Consider the following 12253-nt stretch of genomic DNA (forward strand, 5'->3'; position numbering starts at 1 on the left):
ATGGGGGCTTCAAACAGATTTGGGATGGATTCATAGAACTGTATGCAGCACCAAGGAGAGAGATGTCATACGAACCAGTATTTCTGATATACAAATTGACTTCACTCCCAAAGGTGTACTCCTCTATTGTCTCCCGAGGCAGATGGATGCCAACCAAAGCTTAATAAGAATATTTTAAATTTTCCATTCTAATTTTTGTTTCTTTGGGGAAGTGGAGATGGGTTATGTTTGGGCCAGTGGGGAGACTTGGGTGGGTGTTGGGGGAGTTAAGTTTGGATGTATTGCATGCTATAAGAAAAGTTATCAACAAACTGTTAATAAACACACAATCATGTTGTGGTTTCTCACATGTCATATTGCTGCACACTTGCAGCAAAAAATGGAATAATAATAATAATAATAAATTTTATTTATATCCCGCCCTCCCCAGCCGAAGCTGGGCTCAGGGCGGCTAACAACAATCAAAATAATTCGACATTCTAAAACATTCATTATAGAATTAATTAAATCAAATTAAAATCAAATTAATGGCAACCATCAAGCCAAATTCTGTGCAGATTGCCGAAGTCTTATAAAAGCCATTCTTAGATAGAACCTTTGCCCTGCACTTTTTAGAAATGGGCCTGCCGCAACTTCTAACGTACTGAAACAAACCAGGCACGTGTGGTGACTTGTAGAATAGTAGAGTTGGAAGGGATCCCAATGATCATCTAGTCCAACCCACTGCAATGCAGCTAATAGAGACTAATAAACTAGCAAAAGGTGATTGAGGAGTTAGCAGGTTTGGACTCTGGCTGAAAAGGTATGATAAGCCATGAGTTTCACTGGGCCAGCCACTATCTGAGCCTAGACTACCTGATGGCGCACTATAAAGTGAGGTGCTTTGCACTCATGTTTACCACCCTGAGCTCAGATGCTGTATCTGCTGACATTATTATTTTCTGGAAAAAGTTTCAGAGCTTCAGCCTGTGTTCCCACTCCATTACATCATTAAGAATGGACTATCCCTTAATGGACTATCCCTTTTCCCAGTAGTGATGTATGGAAATGAGAGGTGGACCATAAAAAAGGCTGATCGCCGAAGAATTGATGCTTTTGAATTATCGCATTGGAGGAGGCTCTTGAGAGTCCCATGGACTGCAAGAAGATCAAACCTCTCCATTCTGAAGGAAATCAGCCCTGACTGCTCACTGGAAGGACAGAACGTGAAGCTGAGGCTCCAATACTTTGGCCACCTCATGAGAAGAGAAGACTCCCTGGAAAAGACCCTGATGTTGGGAAAGATGGAGGGCACAAGGAGAAGGGGACGACAGAGGACGAGATGGTTGGACAGTGTTCTCGAAGCTACCAGCATGAGTTTGACCACACTGCGGGAGGCAGCGGAAGACAGGAGTGCCTGGTGTGCTCTGGTCCACGGGGTCACGAAGAGTCGGACACGACTAAACGACTAAACAACAACAACATCCCTTAATTAATGGAACATGTTAGCCCCCATAGTGCCCAGAATACAGATTACACCAAATGTTCCATCCTACAGTTATACATTTGTGTCTGAACACGTGCAAATTACCTTTCCCTCTTTACCACAGAGTACCAACAGACTGCCCCTACCCTGTTTGGATTGCACAGGAGAGGGTAGGCCTAATAAACCGTAAATTTCACCACTTAAGAAATTTAAGCACTACCATAGGGTAGGTTGGAGAAGGGACTTTGTATAGTGCATTCAATTTAGCAACATTTGATTTGTGCAATTAATCGAGAGACTGTCTTCTCCCTTATACACTCAGTGGATTGCTGTGGGAGAGTTTCTCCTGCAAGTTCCAAAGATCTCAGAAGCCTGCTCTGCAATAACTCAGAGCAGGGCTTTCAATGTGGCTGCCCCTGTTCTGTGGAACAGCATTCCCTGGGAGATACAACAGGCCCCCACTTTCTGCACTTTCTGGAACCACCTGAATACATTTTTGTTCCAACCGACGTTCCAAGCTGGATACATGGGTCTTAACCACGAGTGTCTGATTTGCATCATTTTAATTTTAAATGTATTTGCTGTTTTTGTGTTGCTGTTTTAAAATATTTTTTAGTGTGCGTAGCCTTGTGGTGGTTGCTTAGAAGGCAATTAATAAATTGATGATAATGATTTCAGTTCACTGCTGGACTTCCTGAACACCTATTCGGGTGAACGTAGAATTCAATCAGAAGGTAGAACCTAAAGCCATTTAATTAGCCCCCTGATTCCATTCCCATGTGTCAAGACTGGATCTTCTGTCTGCCAACGCATATCTAATCAGCCCACACAGCCCTAACCGTGGCACAAAGAGGTGCTGGTGAAAAGCTACCTGGCAGGAGACTTAGCTCCTCAAGCAGATGAACAGAGGTATAGGCTTCAGGAGAACATACGCACACTAGGCTTGCTCACCAATTTTGCTTGGCCCTGCAGTCTATAAGTACATGAGGACTATGCAAGACCACACCTGATTTGACTGACCTGGCATCAGCTACCAAACACTTCTCCATTTCTTTTAAATAGGTCATCCTTGCTCCTTAATCCCAGATACGTTGAACGAAGGGGATGAATTTTGGTGAAAACTACAGGTTACCCGGTAATGATGGTAGGCACTCTGCATATACTCAGAGGCATACTTCCTCTCTTCCTGTTCCAGTGCTGAATCGCTCAAATCCATCCTGAGACCTGAATCAACCTGAGCTCCTGGCCTAATCTTCCTGAAAGAAGAAATAATTCCATGATTTTGGAGCATGTTTATTCCGCCTTGATTTCCACCGGAGTAAACGGGTCTGATTTGCCTGTGTGCATGTGCAGAGAAGGTTAGTGTGTGCACAACCTGCTCCCCCCCACCCCCCGCTTTTTGCTGGTTCCTGCTGCCTGTCCATACAGAAAGAGAGTGGTGGGGGGGGGGGGAGCGACAAGAGACAGCTCTTCCATGCTAAAAAGGCAGGAGGGAGGGATCTTTGCAGCTCACGTGTCCTTTCTCTCCTTTGCCTCCCCCCTCCCCAACTCTCCCCATCTCTCTCCCTCACATCATGTTAGACTCTTGTATCCATCACTGCAGAGCCAGGATGGAGAGATTTCCGTATCCTTCCTGCCCGTTCCTGGCTCTTCTCTGGTTTTGATTTTGCCTCTGCAAAACATTCTCGTCTCTCTTTCCTCTCCGCTCCTCTTCTGACCACCTTCCTCCCCTCAGCAACAATTCCGAGGAGAAAAAGAAGGAAGGAAGGAAGAGGCAAGGACCAGGGAGCATCCCAGACTTTCAATGCAAAGCAAAAGAAAAAGAAGAAAGGGCACTGAGACCTGTCTTCCTCGCATGCTGTACCAATTGGTGCCAGCCCTGATTCCGATTATGAAGGCATTATGAGCTGCCCGCTACAGAACTGGGTGTTGTTGACAGCCTTCCTCTCTCTGCTGCTTTGTCATTCAGGTGAGGGGAGCCTCTCTTAGCTTTGCCCCCCCCCCACAACTTTCCCCAGTCCCTTCCTGAATTGCATTGGGGCAGAGGGCATCATATGGGGCGGGGAACCCGGGTACCAGCAGGTTGGAGCTAACAAAGGAGTGGGAGTTACAATGCATGCATCTCTCTGAGCTAACTGGCAGCAGCACCATGTTGCACCACCGCTGCTCCCCTCTCCCAAATAATACAGGGTTGCTCCGCACCGCCTTTTTGAATGGAGCACTTGGAGGGTGGGGAGCAGGTGGGTTGCAATTTGTTGCTTGTAAACATTCCCCGAGTTTGCTGGGCACCCCTTCCCCACAGTCCCATTTCTACACCCACCTCGCCGGTGCTGTGACTGCAGTCTTTTCTGCTGCATAGACACATTTTTCTGCAGTTCCTTCCAGCCCTAAGGTGGAGATGGTTGAGCAACAGCTGGGGTGGACGGTGAAAATATATTGTCGGTTCTGCCTGGGAATGGCAGGGATGGAAGAGAGAGTTGAGGGAAAGGGGGGGGCTGATATACACAGCTTGGGCTCACATTTTAGAGGGGATGTGTGGGCTTGGATCAGACTCTGATCACGAATGTATTGCCAAGTGTTGTTGGCCAAAAAGGGTGGGACTCTGACCCCCCAAACTGCTTGGGAACAAGCCCAGGCTCAGCCCTAGGTGTCTATTTATGCCAGGGCTCCCTAAGCATGTGAAGAGTACATTTCCATCAGCACTGAACAACCAGAACAGCCCTGCACAGATCCAGGATTTGGGGACAGGGCATACCATTCAAGGCATGCGGATTCTAAAAATGCTTGAGCCCCAGCTACCTTTCATTTTAAGAAACTAATAAAACCACTGATCCAGAGATGCCCTTACAGGGAGTATACCCAGAACAATACTATGCCAGCCTATCCAAGGGCCTAGCAGTGTAGATGAATTAAAAGCTGAGATGGTTGGAGGAGCTCCATCTAAGCCCTTGTTCCTTTGGTATGTAGGCCTCTCTGCAACATGTTGAATTCATTTTGTATCCTCCATGGCTTGATCTGATGAGAATTTAGCCCCACAACCTGTCCTGGGACAAACCCGAAGTCTGGAAAAGAATGCATCTCCGCATGATTTAGAATACCTTTCCTTCCCCCACCAAGTGACCTCAAGCAACCACCATTCCCCTCTGCATCTCTTGAGTTTATAAGTAAATGCTTTCAGATCAGAAAGGGTGACCTGCAGGCTGGCTGCAGCCCCTCTGCCCCTTTAGCTGCCCCTCTCAGAAATGAAGCCCCAGCTCATCAAGTCTTCCCTCCTTTCCTTGATCGCACCACGATGACTGGTTTGTGTTTCTTTCTTTTCCTTTCCTTGGAGTAGGTTTTGTAAAAGCGGATACGCAACCTGGCGATTTGCGGAGGCGGGTCCCGAATGCCGTCTGGCGCAAAAGATGGGGTGTTTCGGAAATCACCCACCCCACCAGGCTAGTGGGACAGAGTTCTGGGGGAGAGGTCCAAAACCATCAGCTGGACACCAGGGTCAGAAAAGAGCCTGGCAGCAGCGGAGGAGCCGGAGGTGGCGGAAAAGGAGAAAGCCCTGTAAGTGAACCCTGTCTCCCCATTTCTCTTTCTCTCTCTCTTTTTTTTTAAAAGGAAGACATTGTCCTAAGGCTCTTCTTAACATTATAGCAGGTGTGGGTGTGGGTGGGGAGAGCAGGCTCCAAGCTGTTCTGTGAAGCCAGATGGTATGCATACACAATGGTTGGGTGGCAAGGGCTGCTTCCAACTTTTTAATAAGATACTGTTATGCAGTGTAGGTGACAGAGCAGAGCCGCCTCGCCTCTTGGGCAGTTGGAGCATTTGTCCAGGAAGTTTGCGAGTAGCCACATGTGCATCTCGGTTGGCATTCCCCATTGCCCTGAGAAGCACTTGCCCATCTGGCTGTAAGGAAGGTGAGAATGGGGTGTGCTGCTCCTTTCCTAGAAACCAGAACATGCACCCAGGCAAACAACTGCGACATCCTTTCTGCCCTCGCCCCCACCTGCATAGAATAGCATACATATCTAATTCTTCTCAGCTGGCAGCAGCTCTCCAGGATTTCCAACTCTCTGGTGCGATGTAGAGGGAGGTCAGGCTGCCCACCTGGTCTAGATGGAGGGGCAAAATTGGGGCAGATGGTTAGCAGCGCGTTAGCTACTGAGGGTCCCAAGGAAATGAGGGTTCACATATGTGGTGATCACATGGAAACGACAGAATGGGTATTCAAGGAAGGCAATAAATATTGCAGACCCAGCAGCCTCCCTCCTTTGAACAGGAAACACTAGCATTTATGGTTGATCTTGATCTTTCCATCTGGTCCCTTGAATTTTGTTTTGGCTAGTTTTACTGTTGCCAAGGATTCCTAAAACAATATTTTTTGGCAATTGTAGGTAAGCTTTGGAAACTGAGTGCTACATCAAAGCAGAATGCTTCACAAGTTCTCAACTCCTCTACACAGGATAAATAGGAAAAAGCTGTGAAAGACTGAAATTGTTAGATAAAAGCAGAGCTTCGTGCTCTTTTTTGAACTATTGACTAATATTATATTGGCTATATCTGAGTTGCCAGATAGCTTGGTTCTAAGGGTTGTGTGATAGCTGGGTTCCAAGGTTGTGCAAGTTCATTTTAAGAGCATAATAAAATAAAATTGCAATCAGAAATTGTAAACAGAGTACAGTGGTACCTCGGGTTAAGTACTTAATTCGTTCCGGAGATCCGTACTTAACCTGAAACACCACTTTAGCTAATGGGGCCTCCTGCTGCCGCCGCACCGCCAGAGCACGATTTCTGTTCTCACCCTGAAGCAAAGTTCTTAACCTGAAGCACTATTTCTGGGTTAGTGGAGTCTGTAACCTTAAGCATATGTAACCTGAAGTGTATGTAACCTGAAGCGTATGTAACCCGAGGTACCACTGTAGAACAATATTCGGATATACCATTCAAGTCTTAAAACATGGCAACATGAAATGCTGCAACTGTAAATGTCCTGACTTAGAGCAGAATTAGAAATATCTGCCCTGGTTTCTATGTCACAGAAAAAAGGGAAGGATGAAGAGTCAGAGAAAATTGATGGGGCTGGGGGGAACAAGTATGCAGTAGCTTTCAGGGCCCCCAAGCTCACATCTCACTTTTAACTCTAACCTCCCAAATGGGGCCACTTTAGATTTTTCATGTCTTGTGTGTTACTTATTCCACTGTCTCACTGTCTAGATCTGCCTCTTCACACACATCAAAGGCAGATCTAGGGGAGCACGATCAGTTTGGTACCACCAGCAACGACTTCCAAAGGAAGATCTTGGCATCGCACAGGGTGCCACTGAAATTTGAGATGCCAAGGTCTGCCACTGTGCATGCACAAAAACATACACCTTCCCTGTTGGCCTTGTAACTTTCTGTGCACATCTTTTCTTTTTCCTCTCTTGTTGGAAGATGCTTGTGGCCTTGCTGGTTTTGGATTTTGGGTGTGTGTGGAGTTTAGGCAAAATTGTGACCTATGTGTTGGTTGCAGTCCGCCAGTTGAAGATCAGAGGGGTTGGGGTTGGGGAGGCCCAGGGAAAGGCCAGAGTCAATTCTCAGTGTAGCACTGCTGCTCCTCAATAACAGGAAACCTGATTTGGTATGGATCCCATTGTAAGCCATTGGAAAGTTTAAATGTATTAGATATGGTGTGGTGAACCCGTGGCCCTCCAGATAGGACTGCAACTCCTATTGTTCCTTCCTACTGGCGTTGCTAGCTGAGGCTGATGGGAGTTGAAGTCCAACAACATCTGGAGTGCCAGAGGTTCCCTGCCCTTCGCCTAGATAACCTTCCCATGTACTCTAGCCTAACAACTCCATATTTCAGTGCTAATTTCATTGTCCCCTGGATATGAAGCTCTTCGCTGTTTGCTTTCCTTCTAGAAATCATGATCTTTTTTGTGTCTGCTGCTCTTTCTTTCTTTCTTTCCTAACTTTTGCATGGAGGACTCGGTAGAGCTGTGATAGCAAATATAACCTTGCAAACCTTCTTGCAAATCACTTTGACATTACCGGTGGAAGGTGATGGAAGAAGTTTGCAAATTAATAAAGCTGTAATCTTAACCCCTCTTACCTGGAAGGAAGCCCGATTGAATTCAGCAGGAGTTTTTAGAGTAGACATGGTTAGGATTTGCAATGTACGTCTCCAAGTTCAGAAGTTCCAAGTTCTTAATGCTGTTTGCAGGTAGGCAAACAGCAGAGGAAAGTTGCTGCCTCCATGCCCTGCTTATGAGGTTTCCTTGTTGCATCTAGTTGTCCACCACTGGAAAATGATGGCTGGATCTGATCTAACATGTTGCTATAATCCTGAGCTACACACAATACAGAATTCACTGCCACAAGACCTATTGATGACAACTAATTTAGGCTGCTTCCCGATGACCTATTTATTGAACATTCATCCTGATTTGTTTGCAGGGAGATTAGGTGATGTTGGCCATTTAATGAGCATTCTTTCTTGTTTCCTTTATGGGGAGGTTAGATGACATTGTGCCAAAGCAAAGCAGAAACTTCTACGTTCAGAAGCTAGCTAGTTAGCTAGCTGGGGTAGGGGGGCATGCTGGGGGGGGGGCAGCATGATGGAGGCTGGCATCATTCCCTACTGAGAGCTTCATCACTGAAATCTTACTGACACCACTTGATTTATCAAAGCAATTCTTGCATTCTTAAAGAAGGAGAAACTGTTGGTTTGAAACCACAGGACTTGGCGCACACACACCCCACCATGGTTTTTAGGGGAGCTGTTATGCAAGCAGTACTTTGCTTTGCACCAAATCCTCCCACGAAACACACTTGAGAAATAGCTTGTCTTTCTTGCAAAGAATAGAGCCATGTTAATGGGTTTATTTTTAGTATAGGTTGTTAGATATATCAATATTCCAACTAGAACCTAAAGGGGGGGATAGTACATGTGGCTGTTCTGTGTCTCAAAAACCACATTTCTCATACTGGTTATCCTCCGGCCCTGCCCCACTTAAAAACATTTGCAAACCATTCTTTCCCTTCTATGTTTGGGTCTCCTGATCTTTTTTTTTCACATCTCTTTCACTGGAAACAGTTCAAAAAAATCTCTTTTTCTCTCAACATATGGAGTTGCCAAGCCACTCGACTACAGAATGAGTCCTGGAGTTTGTTTGGGTTTCTCTTTCTCTCTTTCTGAAATGTGTTTGGCTCAGCCTTCTGCGAACGGTGCAAAGATGCAAGGGAACTAAGAGGCGAGAGCAGTGGAGACTTATAGACAGCCAAACAGAACTGAACGGCTCCTGGCTCCTTTTAACAAGAGGGATTCCCCCCGCCCCACCAGTAGCTCTGCTAGGAAATGACAGCTGGCAGCCTTGGATCTCAACGACCCCCCTCCCCCAATGGGGCAGAGGCTGGAGATTCAGAGGGCAGAACATCTGTGGAACTTTCTGGCAGGATTCGGAGCCTTGGCTCCCTTCCCTGTGCAAAGTGGCCTTTTTGCAAAATCTAGTTGTTGTCAAGAGATCTAGGCTTTTGGTAGGAGAGTCATTTCCTCCTACGCCAACAAATGCAAGTTAGCCCCTTGATTTCCATGCCTCTGATAGCTGAGGTCCATTTTTGGAAATTAAAATTGGAATTACCCTTTACTCTTTCACGTCAAAAGGTCAAGCACTATGCAAAAGGCATAGCCCTTAGAGGAGTCCCAACTTCTTTGTTTCTTTGTGTGTCACTGTTCTGGGGATCCTTGAAAGGAGGCAAACTCAGATCAGTGACCCATACAGAGACCCAACAGGCAGCATCCTTCAAAGGCAGGTGATTTTTCCGTATCTCTGCATCAGATCAAAATTATCAGGTCATTCAATTCCTCTGGATGCTGAAGAGCTATGGCAGAATCACCCAGCCCAAAGCAGGCTAATTGAAGAAGGCTAGGCCTGGTCAAGGGACGCGGGTGGCGCTGTGGGTTAAACCACAGAGCCTAGGACTTGCCGATCAGAAGGTCAGCGGTTCGAATCCCCGTGACGGGGCGAGCTCCCGTTGCTCGGTCCCTGCTCCTGCCAACCTAGCAGTTCGAAAGCACGTCAAAGTGCAAGTAGATAAATAGGTACCGCTCTGGCGGGAAGGTACACGGCATTTCCGTGCGCTGCTCTGGTTCGCCAGAAGTGGCTTAGTCATGCTGGCCACATGACCCGGAAGCTGTACGCCGGCTCCCTCGGCCAATAAAGCGAGATGAGTGCCGCAACCCCAGAGTCGGTCACGACTGGACCTAATGGTCAGGGGTCCCTTTACCTTTTTAGGCCTGGTCAATAAATGAGACAGAGATGCAGAACTCTGTAAGTAGGTGTTTGGGAGTCACACAAACATTTTATTAATATATCATTGGGAGTTACATTTCTTCATGGCACACAGTTTATGGCTTAAGGCCAAACTAGATTGAGATGTGAAAGATCCAGGATTAGATCTCCCAACATTTCTACCTCCGTTTTTTCCTTGAAAGAAGTTTAAACTTCAGGGCCCTTGAAGCAGAGTTTGGGGATCTTCATGAAGAAGGGGCAATATCTGTCCCAGCCTGGGCATTATTCAAAAAGGGTGATATTAATACAGAAATTTAAAAAATGGCATCTAATGCCATCTAGCTGGTATTTTGGGGTACAAAACTTGATGGGCCACATCCATGCCATATATTTAAAGCACTCGGCTTTACTCAAAGAATCCTGGGAACTGCAGTTTGTTAAGAGTGCTGGGAAGTGAAATGTGTGGTAAACTACAATTCCCAGGGTTCTGTGGGGAAATCCATGTGCCTTAAATGTGCTTTATATGTATGGTGTGAATGTGACCTTGGGAATCCAGGCGCAAGAGACTGCCTCTGCCTATGAGGAAACATTAGTAAGGCACTATTGAGAATGGGGTATTGTTAGTATAGGCACTGTAAAAGACTTGAGTGAGGCACAGGCTCGTGGTACAGATTTGGATGAAATTTGCATATATGTCTCCTTCCCTGCTCCATCCAATTACAGAGTGTGCCTCTGGGCAAATTAAGATGGTGGATAACTCAAGTCTTATGATAAATCAACGGCTTCTTAGAAAGATCAGGTTTAAAGAAAAGGGAAGATGCAAGAAATCTGGGGTCTGCCGCAAAAGATTTAGGGTTCTACCCTCCTCTCCTGCCCAACAACGCCCTTGATTGTGAAGATTCTCACCCTAAAACAGACCCTCCAAGTGTCTCTCTTTTCCAAGGACAGCCCTGGATTTACAAAAGCCATCCTGGTTTTTGATTTGATCCCGGAATGTGCCACTTTTCCTTAGGACATCCTTAATTTCATTGGAGAAATGTTGGAGGGTATGGCGTTATGAGCCAAGGAGATAAGTAACTATACAACCCTTAGAAGACATCTGAAGGCAGCCCTGTATTGGGAAGTTTCTTAATGTTTAATTATGTCTTTATATATGTTGGAAGCTGCCCAGAGTGGCTGGTGCAACCCATTCAGATGGACGGGGAATAATAAATAAATAAATAAATAAATAAATAAATAAATAGGACATCCCTGTTTTCACTGGAGTAATATTGGGAGGTATGCTAATGTCTCCCACACACTTTCCACTCAGAAAGTTTCACCTGTAAATGTTTCTAATCTACTCTTCTCCCACCCCCACCTTCAACCCTCTTTAACAGATTCCATTAAACTCTCTGCTGTAGGTGTATGCAAGTGTTAAACTAGATTAAATGGGAGGCATGTAGAAGATCTCATCCATAATGAATAAGATAATCACTCAGCCACGATGGAAGCAAAGGTAGAATTGCTTCTGGTGGTGGATTGCTGGCTGGGGCAGGGTGGGTGGGGGCAGCCCAAGGTGCTGAGCAAATGTGATGCACAGCTGACTGCAGCGGGTGGGTGGTTAAAACCGCAGGTTGTCCTTTGTGATTTTCAGTCCCTCCCCACCCGCCTCCAGGTGGTAGATAACTCCAGAACAAAATCTTTGCATTGCCTAGGTAAGCGAGTGGGAAGATTGATCAGGCTGGGCATGGCAGGATTCTATTCAGAATCCTCACTGTGCATGGTACCATTTTTGTGTCCCAAACACTTTGACAATCCTTTCCCTTGCAACAGCTGCCCTATGGAGATTTTTTTGGAGGGGTGTGTGGGCTGCACAGGCCTCCATCCCACAGAATGTGAAATTGTTAAGTTGTGGGTGAACATATCAGACGACACAGCGATTCTTCAAACAGCTCTTGTTTATTCACAGGCCAGGACAGAACTGAACTGAGGGGTTCAGCCAGCCTGCTTATATAGAGCTCCACTAGAATGCAACAGTAACCACTTTCTGTAACTATCCAATCACTGAACGTCACTTTCAATCCCTTATTTGCATATGTGGACCTGAGTGAAAACTATCTACAGTATCCCCCTGCTGGTCTGGGGTGAGAACTTCAGTACATAACAGAAATGATCATAAAGTGGAAATGCTTCTGGGCATGAACTGAGATTGCTTCCATACTAGCTAGTCTGGAATTGCCATGCTTCGTTCACACACTGTTTACAAAGAATGCATTTGACGTTGTTGCAAAACAACTGCACCCCAATGTTCATAGGAGCCAACTCCTAGGGGCTGAGGTCCCTTTCCCCCCAATAAAATATTTGAAGCGGCCGAGCTCCCCAAAAGTTGATGGGCATTGTCATTCAGATGGTGTGCATGTGCTACATCTTGTGATTGGTTGTGCAAGGCAAGGGTTACCTGCCCCCAACGTAGTTTATTCAAGTTGGCACCCCTGCCAATGTTGCTTCTCATCTTTGTCATACCTGATTTTTGTTGAAGTTGTTT

General features: G+C 46.1%; 1 protein-coding gene across 4 annotated transcripts in view; it reads left to right on the top strand.

Annotated features, from left to right (window-relative positions):
- Positions 1-2979: 2979 nt before the first annotated feature.
- Positions 2980-12253, top strand: part of ADAM11 (ADAM metallopeptidase domain 11) — a 70088-nt gene continuing 60814 nt past the window's right edge. For 2 of the 4 annotated variants that reach the window (XM_028703815.2, XM_028703814.2), the window contains exons 1-2: positions 2980-3434; positions 4800-5017. In XM_028703815.2, the coding sequence (XP_028559648.2) occupies positions 3368-3434; positions 4800-5017 (285 nt within the window). In that variant the 5' untranslated portion in view covers positions 2980-3367. The remainder of the gene's footprint in view (positions 3435-4799; positions 5018-12253) is intronic. The other 2 variants (XM_028703816.2, XM_028703817.2) reach the window with 1 other exon arrangement.

The sequence above is a fragment of the Podarcis muralis genome, chromosome 13 (genome assembly GCF_964188315.1).
Source record: "Podarcis muralis chromosome 13, rPodMur119.hap1.1, whole genome shotgun sequence".
NCBI classification, from domain to species: domain Eukaryota; kingdom Metazoa; phylum Chordata; class Lepidosauria; order Squamata; family Lacertidae; genus Podarcis; species Podarcis muralis.